Consider the following 12,319-nt stretch of genomic DNA (forward strand, 5'->3'; position numbering starts at 1 on the left):
CCCAAGAAAGAACTTTAAGGACGCTCCAGAAGCACTCAGCAACCTCAAGCCTTACCGTCTTTTTTCCAGAATACCTGTCCCCCCCTCCATTCCCGCTAGTTCCCTATGGGTCTTATAAGCCTTTTGCACCAGAAATAACGATTATATTCTCTGGTTCTAAAACATCCCACCGCAGACTGTTCATCTCGTCTTTTACACAGTTTTATTTTAGGAAACGGGAGTGTTACTACTGAATCTGGAGGAAACCGGCTCTAAAACACGCGGACTTCTCGAGAAGAAGCGTGCGAGGTTGCGACACCTTAGCAACAGAGGACAGCCAACCCAAGAGCCCATTATCACAGACATGCGTCAGATCCCACACCCCACGAAAACTACAGTTGTTGAGCGCGGCTGGGGGCGGGGCATCTAGAAGCCCCGCCCAGGCTCTTTATGACGTACGACAATGCCTGCCACGCGTCGGAATTCTGCCCTGGGAAGAGCCACCCAAAGCGAAAGACACGCGGTGGGGAACGCGGTGGTATCGTGGGGCCTGTTCCAGGAATCATGCATTTCTTATCCAGATTAGTTGTTTTCTTTTACCTGTGGGGCTTTATTACTGCTCAGGGACTAAAGAAAGAAGAGAGCCCAGAGGAAGTGAAAATAGAAATTTTGCATCGTCCCGAAAACTGCTCTAAGACAAGCAAGAAGGGAGACCTGCTTAATGCCCATTACGATGGCTACTTGGCTAAAGATGGCTCGAAATTCTACTGCAGGTAAGAAATGCTGCAAACTGTCCCCATGTCCAACTGATACACCAAATCTTACCTCCTTCCACCAACCAAAAGGCTAATTATTTGGTTGTTTTGTTTCTGTTTAAAGTAAGTTGAACCATTTATTTGTTTTTGTTATTGATGTTGTTGTTTTTCTTTTTGGTACTAGGGAGTGAACCCAGAGGTACTTAACCACTGAGCACAACCCTAGCCCTTTTATTTTGAGACAGGGGCTCACTAAGTAGCTGAGGCTGGCTTTGAACTTGTGATCCTCCTGCATCAGCTTCACCAGCCGCTGGGATTACAGGCGTGCACCACCACACTTGGTCATTTCGTCATTTTAAAAAATCAAATTAGATGTCAGTAGTTCTCTAGTAAACTGAATATATTTTAGTTGTTGAAAATGATGGCTTAGTTTCTGATAAAAGTACACTACACCCCCACACATCTCCAACTACCACCACTATCCTTAGGACTAAATCAAGAGATCACCTATGATAGCATTCATAATTTCCCTAAATTGAAGCATCTTTACTAAGAATCACATTGGATGATAGCTAAAAAAATTTTATTCCATCCCTCAAGCTGGAGTGTGGAGTGTGGTTTCTCACTACGACCACAACAATGACTTGCCTGGTGTTTTCTGCTGGGCCCTCTGTCCTACTCTCATCCCACCTACTGCTTAGTCTGATTTAATGAACAGTATATTATTCTGAGTCCAAATGCTATTATCCTATAAAGATAAGATTGGGGGAAAGTAAATTCTTCTTATTTAGAAGAAAAGAGAGACATGTAGGCTAAGGCTGTGGTACACCCTATAAGGCTAGCAGTGAGGGAGGCTGAGACAGGAAGATCTCAAATTCAAAGCCAGCCTCAGCAACTCAGGAGCCCCTGTCTCTAAATAAAATACAAAAAAGGGCTAAGGATGTGGTTCAGAGGTTAAGCACCCCTGGGTTCAGTCTCCAGTACACACACACACACACACACACACACATATATATATATATACTATTTTAAATTACCATTAAAATGGCTTTTTGAGACTAAACCCACTCCATCTTTTTTTTTTAGAACAAACCCAGATAAGTTAAATGAGTTATATGTATAAACCAGACAGCAAGTTAGAGGCTGGAGACCCACTAAAAAGTGAACTGTTTCTGTAGCGATCAGAATAAAAAAGAAATTGAGATGACTCCTAATGATTAGCTTTGAGCAAATCATACCTCTTTCTACCAATTTTAGGCAAGTTTGAGCCAAATATCCCATTGGGGGTTCAAAAAGGGTGCTAGTATGGGAAAAGATATTCTAATTTTAAATTATAACTAAACACCCACCTGTAATTTGAAGTTTGGCTTCTTGAAATCAGCTTACCTAAGATAATTTTTTATTATAGCCGGACACAAAATGAAGGTCACCCCAAATGGTTTGTTCTTGGTGTTGGACAAGTCATAAAAGGCCTAGACATTGCTATGATGGATATGTGCCCTGGAGAGAAGCGAAAAGTGATTATACCTCCTTCATTTGCATATGGAAAGGAAGGATATGGTAAGTTGTAATATTTATTTTTCTTTTCAGTTATATTTGAAAATAAATCATAGATTTTTGTGTGTATATCCAAAAGAATTGAAAACAGAGTATAGAAATTTTGTATGTCCATGTATGATTCACAGTAGCATTATTCACAATAACTAAAGGCAGAAGCAACACTAGTGTTCACCAAAGAGTGTATAAACAAAATATGGTATATTCATACAGTGGAATGTTATTCAGTCTTAAAATGGAAGGGAGTTCTGACCAATGCTACAAAGTAGATAGGGCATTATGCTAAGTGAAATAAGCCAGACACAAAAAGAAAACACTGTGTGATTCCATTTATGTGAGGTATCTAGAGTAGTCAAATTCATAGAGACAAAGTAGAAAAGTGTTTTCCAGGGACTGGAGGGAGAGTGAAAGGGAGAGGTATTAAATAGGTACAGAATTTCAGTTTTGCCAAGAAGTTTTAGAAATTGTTTGCATAGCAATATGATTCAATATGATTGTGCCTTACTAAACAGTATGCTTTAAAATGATTAATATATATTTTACCACAATTAAAAACAAACAAAAAAAGTAATGGAGAAAATAATCACAGAAACATAGGGTTCAACAAACTCTAGCTATCTCTAAATCAGTTCAGTTCTTTATACTTACAAAGAAAATAAGACATTGTTGGAATATAGGTCTCTGGCCAGAGTTCTTTCCTTTATATAGCAGCAGCACTCATAATGATTTTGCATAGTCTATAATCTCTAGTTTGGACATTTCTGTTTTTGGTATCATTATAGTATTGTTACATGAATATTTATAAAAACATAGATCTTGGTAAGCAAAAGTTAAATTAATAAAACAGGAAGCCAGAACATGATTTTAAAGAACAGCATTGCAAAAGGAATACTTGAGATATAATAAGCTCAATCACTGTTAACCCAATACAAGATAGGCCTTGAAACCTACAGGGAATGAATTCTATAGCAAGAAGTTCCACAAACCCTAGATAAAGCAGATAAATGGGGAAAATGCAGCACATATGAATGACCTACCTCTAAATGAGCCAAATTTATAAACAAATGGTTCACTTTTAAAAAAATACAAATAGCCTTTTAATCTATGAGAGTACTTAATTTTATTTATAAAGAAAGGGAAATTGACACCATTTTTTTACCCATCAGAGTAGCAAAGATAAAGTTGGCAAGAGCATGGAAGAATGAGCCATCTCTTGCATTATTGCTGGGAATGCCAACCATTCAGCCTAACAATTTCATCAAAAGGAAAAATATGCATATCTTCTGACCCATTAATTCTGTTACTGGGAATGTGCACAAAGATACATGTAAAGAAACATTCATTGCAGATTCTAGCAAAAGATGGAAAACTGCCTGAGTATCTATCGCTCAGTGATTAGTTAAATAAATTATGGTATATCTACACAGTGAATTAATCTATAGCCAGTAAAAAGAATGGTGTAGAGCTATATGTGTGTGTTAATATGTTAAAAATAAAGTGGGATAGATTACATTCCTGCAACAATTTTTTCTTTTTTTTTTTTTTTTTTTTTGGTGGGGAGTACTGGAGATTGAACTCAGAGGCACTCAACCACTGAGCCACATCTCCAGTCCTATTTTGTATTTTATTTAGAGACAGGGTCTCACTGAGTTGTTTAGCACCTAGCTTTTGCTGAGGATGGCTTTGAACTCATGATCCCCCTGCCTCAGCCTCCCAAGCTGCTGGAATTATAGGCATGTGCCACCACGCCCAGCTTGCAACAAATATTTATTTATTTTAATTTTTTTTTAGTTGAACATGGACCCAATACCTTTGTTTTACTAATTTATTTATTTTATGTGGTGATGAGGATCAAACTCAGTGTCTCACGTGTGCAAGGCAAGCACTCTACTACTGAGCTACAACCCCAGCCCCACAACAAATATTTATTAATCATCTATCTCAGGCTCTCTTAGGCACTGGGCACCGGGCAAAAAGTAGACACTACTTGCTAGCCTTAAAGAGCTTACATTATAGCATGGGAATTTCACCTATGCATATATCTTCACAGACTATATCTGGAAAGACAGACAGTTATCTGATGACCTTAAGTGTTGGGGAAAGAGGACTAAGAGTCAAGGGTGAGAAGATTTCTTCTCAGAAAAAAAAAAAAAAGTAGTGATTCCCAAACCTTTTATTTCTAGCAGAGCAGGGGTCCCAAATTAGATTGAGGGAAATCAGTGCCACAAGCCGAGTCAGACCTAGGGAAGTGGTTCTAGGAAACAACAGCTTCATATTCAGTGCTTTTTGACCAGTCTTTTAGTCCCATCTAAATAGCTCCTGGGGTCGGGCTTGGTAGCACATGCCTGTAATCCCAGTGCTTCCAGAGGCTGAGGCAGGAGGATCACAAGTTCAAAGCCAGCCTTAGCAACTTGGTGAGACCCTGTCTCAAAATAAAAGATAAAAAGGACTGGGTATGGGTTGCAGTGGTTAAGTGCCTCCAGGTTCAATCCCTGGTATAAGAAAAAATAATAATTAAAAACAAAACAAAACAAAAAAAACCCTCTCAGGGCTGGGGATTCAGTAGCTCAGTTGTAGAGCAATTGCTAGCATGCTCAAGGTTCTGGGTTCTATCCCCAGCTCTGCAAGAAAGCCAGGGGGCTGGGGGAGGGAGGGATTAAAAAAAAAAATCTCCCATTGCGCCAAAACTTGTATATCTCAATTTTTATTTGTATAATCTAGGAGAGAAAGAAAATGGAAGATAGGTTAAATTTAATACTGTCCTAAAACTGTTGTCATAAAGTTGAGGCCATTTTCTAGATTAAACGATGGTAGGCAGTTTACTTCTTAGAATCTTTTGTTTCATTTTCAGAGTTTCCCTTTCTTTCTTATGTTGTCTCATCAGATGCCTGCATATTCTGCCTCCTCCCATAGCACCCACTCTTCTATCTGCCTAGAACACCTACATCCCTTATCAACAGGTGCCAGTCCTGAATCCATTGTTCTCAGGCAAATGATCACTTATTTTTCATAAACTAATTTATGCTTAGATATGAATGACTACCCAAGTTGCCTAAGCTATTAAGATACTTGCTATAGTATGTAGAAGTTTGATTTCAAGAAATTAGTTCATATTCAGTTTGAGGTGTCTCTAATAGAAAAATGGTGACACTCACTAATAATACCACCAGCACCTTCATTGTACCTCTAAGGAAACTGAGGCCCTGAAAAAATGTGTTCACTGGAACATAGTTAACTGTTAGCCTTACCTGAATTACAATAGCTTGGATTATATTATTTTAAAAGTTACAGTGTAGATCTTAAGTAAAAGGAAATTTGTGTTTTTAATTTGTCCTTAATTATCAGGAGAAGTTGTTTTTCTGTCTTATGATGATTGCAACTGAATAGAGTTAGCATGGGTTTATAAAAACAACCTTCTTGATTAAGTAAACTTTTTAAAAGTAAGTTGTTATTAAGACCTAACAGTAGCTATAACTTTATTTTAGGTGATACTTGAAGAAGTCTTTCCTCTGCGAAATGTCCTTGCCTCATGTCACAGAGCACCCCTGCATGTCTTGAAATGCATGTGACTTTTTAGTGCTTTAACTAACGATATATGTGGTATGTATAGATTCTTTACATTAACTCCCACTTCTTTGGTCTGCTTCTCTAAGTAGCAATGCTGTAGTAAGTGCATATTTTTCTCTTTATCATACTTTAAGGTTTTTTTGAGAAAAAAAGGAACTAATTGGCAACATTTCATATGTTTACAGTAGAATTATGATACAAACTTCATTTGTATCAGTGATATTTTTTTCTTTCAGAAATTTGAATTTGTTCCAGAGGTGTAGCTCAGTGGTAGAGCACTTGACTAGATAGCATGTGTGAGACCCTGTGTTCCATCCCAAGCACCTAAAAAAGGAATCTCTGTTTGGGGTTTGTCTTTAATTACCATAAGAAATTATTTTTTTCTGGGGCTGGGGTTGTAGCTCAGTGGTAGAGCGCTTGCCTCTCACATGTGAGGCCCTGGGTTCTATCCTCAGCACCACATAAAAATAAAGATAAATATCTTTATTGTAGTTGTCCATCTACAACTAGAAAAAATAATTTAAAAAAAAGAAATCATTTTTCTGTCTTAAGGTGATTATAACTGGACAGAATGAGAATCGGTTTTATAAAAAGGATATTGAATCAAGCTCCAGCTCTTTAAAGTCAGGTAATATGTGGTGCACTAATTCACTAATTAGGACTTACATGTTAGTCAATGTAATGCATGGGTAGATTTTTCTTTGTCCTGGTTTTGGAAACTACCGGTATACTGCCTCTTTTGCCTTTAAGTTGCAAACCTTTTTCTACTTGGGTTGTTTAAATATTTTAACAAGAATTCTCTGCTTATTCATTAAAAAGAATTGCTGTTCCTTTTAAAGAACAAATTTGGTCACTTTCAAAATAAACATGGGTCATGTATTCAGCAGAAATTTGAACACCTATAGTCGATCAGGCACTGTTTGAGACCCTGGGAATATATAAACTACCCACTGCCTCCAAGCAAATCATTTTGGCAAGTCATTTTTGTGAAATGCTTATCTGAAACAGAGCATAGCTTACTAAAATTATCTGACTTTAGCTAACCGGTTAACTATTAGTAAGAATTACTCAATTGTATACTTAAAAAAATTTTTATTATGATTAGAAATTTCTTTGTAAAATTATTCCTGGACTTTTTCTGTTATCAGAAAGATTAAAAGATTAATAAAGATCTTGTAATAAATAACATTTTTCACACTTTCTTGGTACCAGATGCTATTATAAACACATATAAGTATGTGATCTTATCAAACTGTCATGGTGGTTTATGAGGTAGACAGTGTTATCATCATTTCTCCCTTAAAGATGGGAAAATTGATGCCCAGAAAGGTTAAGTAACCAGTAAAAAAAAAAAAAAAAAATCATAATTTAATGTCTATAATTTGAAAAACAGATATATTATTACTTATGATTTATTTATGCTTCCAAGTAGCTGCTTGAAACTTTTTCTAAGAGATTACTCATCTATACTTGGAAATTTTAATTTTACAGCTCATACATTTCTTCTCTAATAATCATAAAATTTATGTTTATTTTAATTAGGAAATAGTGGTTCTATAATTCCTTTGAACTGATTTGGTTTAAAAACAGATGGAAAAAATTGATTTAAAAAAAAAGCAAAAGGGCTAGAGATGTAACTCAGTGGCAGAATGCTTGCCTAGTGTGTATGAAGCCTTGGGTTGAATCCCTATCACTGTGAGAAGAAAAAAAGAAAGAACCACAAAAAAAGAAAAAAAAAATTAAAAGGCTAAAACATTTTAAGAAAAAAATTCAATGGTATTTAGAAATCAGTTCTCCTAAATGTGAAATAATGTAATCATAATACTATTATGACAAGAATAAATACTTGAAACATATAAATCACACTGTTAAAATTTGTACTCTTAGCAGATGGCAAGATTCCACCTGATGCAACGCTGATTTTTGAGATTGAACTTTATGCTGTGACCAAAGGACCACGGAGCATTGAAACATTTAAACAAATAGACACAGACAATGACCGGCAACTCTCTAAAACCGAGGTGATTAGAACAAATTTCAAGTAGACAGTCTAATTTTTTTCATTATAAATTAAATACGTCTGTTGCAACTATTATCTTTTTAGTCCTATCTAGCATGGGCTTTTAGCACTTTAGTAGAGCTGGTTATTAAAAAAAACTATACTCTGTGAAGAAAATGTGCTTTTCCAATATAAAATTGAAGAGTCATTCTATTCAATTAACTTTCTCCCTGTATGACAGTCACTAAAATCCCAAACTATTCATTTGTACAAGATTCTTCCATTTTCTAGGCTCTAGGAGTGGATCTCTTTCAGACAGCATCATAAGAATTTGTAACAGGGTAAATAACTCCCTCCTCAGAGGATCTTCATGAGAATTTCACAAGTTTATGAAAACAACTAGCAAGAATTTGAATTGGGTGGACCAGGAAGTTGCCAAACAGGAGTCAAGAGTTTGGCTTGACATTATATATGAATTGAAAGATTAATAAAGATCTTGTAATAGTAATAAATAACAATTTTAAACTTTCTTGGTACCAGATGCTATTATAAACACATAAGTATGTGATCTTATCAAACTGTCATGGTGGTTTATGAGGTAGACAGTGTTATCATCATTTCTCCCTTAAAGATGGGAAAATTGATGCCCAGACAGGTTAAGTAACCAGTAAAAAAATCACACAACTATAAATGGCAAAATCAGGATTGTAAGCTTGGCAGGCACTGCCTGCCTCTTTCAGGGAATTTCCATCATGACTATTTTAGAGCTAATGCTTGTTTTATTGAAGTCTAGTGCCTAACCTAGGCTCACAGTCTGTACTCTTAAAATTAGTAACTCAGATGTCTTCCCTCTTTACTTATTTGAAGGCTATTCAGAATGCTTAACTCTACCACCCTGTTAAGTAGGAAAGGGCTCTGCTGGTCACTGGTTTCAGATGACAGGACTAAATCCTTTTTCTATTTCTTTTTCCTCTCTCCCACCAATCCTCTTCCCACGTTCCACTTCCTCCTCCAGAACTTAGTAAGGACTTTACCCTAGGGTAGCCAACAGTGGAAATGGGGGAGGGAGAAGAGAATATCCCCAGTGCTGAAGAAGAAGGGCAGCTAGAGGGGAACTGTTCTCAGCATGTATCTCTCTGTTGACTCCTTCACCCTCTTTAGAGTGAATAGCAGCTGCACATGGATCCACACAGCACCCAAGAGCTCAGCCCAGGTGGAGTCCGGTTGTTACCACAGGCACACACAGAGATGTGTTCTGCAGTAGGAGTACTCCTAGACACAAGGGAATCTTCAGTTCTTTTCTGGAAATTAACAGAGAAAATCCAAATGAGTGGCCTACTTAGCTAAAGAAAAATTTTCACAAGTTTATCTTGGTTATCAAGTGCATTATCACCAGATGGATGAGTGATTTTCACACTCTTAAATGACAATAGCTGTCTTTTATTGACTCCTGTAAACATTACTGTAATCCTCACATGTTTCCTATAACATAGATATTGCCCTTCTTCTACAGAAGACATACCTGAGGTTCAGAAAAGTTGAATTATTTGTCCAAGACCATGAGCCAATATATGGCAAAGCCTGGATTTGAAAGATGAACTGCAAGAAACTTCTTTCTTACTCATCAGATTTAGTAAATAACTTCTCTGGTATAAATGACAGGGGACAGGATAATAGTACTTTTTTAAATTACAAAGTGGAAGTAGTATGGAACCCAGTACTAGCAAAGTTAAGGTCATGTTCTTACCCACTGCTTTTTTTTTTCTTTCAGTTTTTTACCTTTATTTTATTTATGTACTTTTATGTGGTGCTGAGGATTGAACCCAGTGCCTCACATGTGCTAGGCAAGTGCTCTAATACTAAGCTACAACCCCAGTCCCCCTACTGCCTTTTGAACCCTTTTCTAATACTACAGAGTATTAGAAAAGGAGTAGATTTTGAGAATCAGCTATACTGGATATAAAAAGAAATAAATTTACCTATTCAGAAACTGCAGATTATTTGAGGCTATTTCAAATTCTCTGTACCTATATAGGATTGCTATATTCATTGGGGGATAAATGTATCCCCCTTCATATAGAACGAAAGTCACATTTGAAAACAGTTGATATATCCTATAGTACGGTCCATTGATCATTCTAAAGTCTATTTGTGATGGGTTGACCTAGGGATATGTATTGCTAAAATCCTTTCAGGGTTCAACTTCAGCTTTCAAAGGTTCTCTTACCTCAGAAATGCTCCAGCCTTCGAGAACATTATCTCCAGATTTTTGTGCTTTGTTTTCTTTCATGATTATATAGGTTAGCACTTTCCAACGAAAATATTATTGAGTCACACATTCAATTGTAAATTTTTTTAGTAACCACTTTTTAAAAAGTAAAAACAAAGACAGGTGCAGTGGTGCACACCTGTAATCTCAGCTACTCGGGAGGCTCAGTTGAGCCCATGAGTTTGAGACCAGTCAGGGCAATGTAGTGAGACTCTGTCTCAAGAAATGAAATAAAATGAAAAGAAAACATAGGTGAAATTTTAGTGATTTATCTTAACTCCACATATCTAAAATAGTACCATTTCAACATGAAATCTATATAAAAACTTACAAGATATACTGTTTGGTACTATCTTCAAAATCTGTAATGTGTTATATATTTATAGTAACTTATCTGGTTGTTGTAGTCACATTTTGAATGCTCAATAGTCACATGTGGCTAGTGGCTACTGTTTTGGACAGTGCTTTATTGTGTGTTTACATAGAGAAATTTCATATTACCTGGAGAAACAGGGAATAATACTTCAGAATGCCAGTTATTTATTTGACATTGTTATTAGATTGTCCTAGTTATATAGACTTGAAGAGTGAACTATAGAAGCATGGAAAAATTAAGAATTAAATTTTATTTTAAAATCTGTGGTTGAGTTTTATTGCTTATACAATATTAGTTTTAGAGCTTATAGAACTGCTAATGTGGATTTATTCACTAATGAAAATCCTTAGGAATAATTAGTGGGAACATGTAGATTACTAGAAAGCATTTAGTTTCAACAAAATTCATGGTATCTGCCACTAACCATCTGTAATTTCAAGGGAAATGGGTACTCTTCAAAAATTGTTTCCAATGTTACAAAATTAAAAATCTCAGATAGCTTTTAAAAATGCAACTTTTTAATATAAATAGTCTTGGATATGAGTTTCGTTATTGTTATATACTCCTCAAAGTTACTGGTTTGAGAAAGAAACTGGTTATATCTTTTTATTAAAGAAATCTTATTTTGGGTCTCTAGATAAATCATTACTTGAAAAAAGAATTTGAAAAAGATGAGAAGCCACGTGACAAGTCATATCAGAATGCAGTTTTAGAAGATATTTTTAAGAAGAATGACCATGATGGTGATGGCTTCATTTCTCCCAAAGAATACAATGTATACCAGCATGATGAACTATAGCATATTTTTATTTCTACATTTTTTAGCTACTTACTGTACTTTAATACATTATACGGTCATTTTTCTCCAGGTTGTGTTTCTATTTTTCTCCTGTGAGATATTTTGTTCCCTTCAATACATGTAATTTTGTTTAATAAATGTGATGCTGTTTTGCAAATTTATCTCTTAGGAAAGGTATGATTGTGTTTCCTATTGCTTTATTCTGTGAACACAAATTGCAATGCCATGAAATGGACCTGTAACTGAGTGGGCAATATTTTCCCGTCCAAAGTATAAGAGAACACATGTCAAAATCTGCAAGCTCTTCCCAACTGTAACCTAACCTGAACAATATGTATAAATATGTAAAGGTTCAATATTTTAGATATTAAAATGTTTCATATTTTTAAAATATGAAGTAGGGACTCAGGAACTAGTATATCATCTTTTTATGTATTTCATAACATTATTGAAAGAATTGTGGTCCTTGGCATGCGTGAAGGAAGATTTTAGTTGTGTATCTCTGTCCCACAAAGAACTTTTTTGGTGCAAGCTTCTAGCCTTGCATGTTTGTTCCAGTTGGGAATGCTAAGAGGTAGATATTTGACCATAATAAAGACTTTTTGCCTCTTACAAAAGGCATAAAGTCAATACTTCTTAGTAAATGTGCTACTGTCTTCCCTCTTGTGGACTTTTATATCTACCACCCCTAACTTTTTGTCTTCATAGTTTTCAATGGATGCCATGGAGTTTCTTAGTTACCAGTATCCTTTCTCTAGAACTTTTCTCATGTCATTTCATTTTACAACATTCTCATCATTAACGTGATTGATGATTATGAACTGGCATGCTGTCAAATTTTGATAACTGGAAAACTTCTATTTTTACTCCAAATGAGGATATACAGAGCTGGGTCAATTTTGTGTCATGGTCAAATCATGAATGGTGGTCTACTATATGTTTTAAATATGAAGTGTCTCCCAAAATCTCATGCTTGAAACAATTTGAGAATTTTCAGATGTGAAATGATGAAATTATA

The 12,319-nt window shown here is 35.7% G+C and overlaps 1 protein-coding gene across 2 annotated transcripts; it reads left to right on the forward strand.

Annotated features, from left to right (window-relative positions):
* The first annotated feature begins 444 nt into the window (after positions 1 to 444).
* Positions 445 to 11,618, forward strand: Fkbp7 (FKBP prolyl isomerase 7). Of its 2 annotated transcripts, none has more exons than XM_027946139.2 (4): positions 445 to 752; positions 2,143 to 2,294; positions 7,746 to 7,879; positions 11,140 to 11,618. In XM_027946139.2, exons 1-4 carry the CDS (start codon positions 544 to 546, stop codon positions 11,299 to 11,301), a joined length of 657 nt encoding a protein of 218 aa, XP_027801940.1. In that variant the 5' UTR covers positions 445 to 543; the 3' UTR covers positions 11,302 to 11,618. The 2 variants fall into 2 exon arrangements, with proteins under 2 accessions (XP_027801940.1, XP_027801941.1); XM_027946140.2 differs by having other exon boundaries at positions 7,749 to 7,879.
* The last annotated feature ends 701 nt before the right edge of the window (positions 11,619 to 12,319 follow it).

This window comes from Marmota flaviventris, chromosome 11, assembly GCF_047511675.1.
Source record: "Marmota flaviventris isolate mMarFla1 chromosome 11, mMarFla1.hap1, whole genome shotgun sequence".
NCBI lineage: Eukaryota > Metazoa > Chordata > Mammalia > Rodentia > Sciuridae > Marmota > Marmota flaviventris.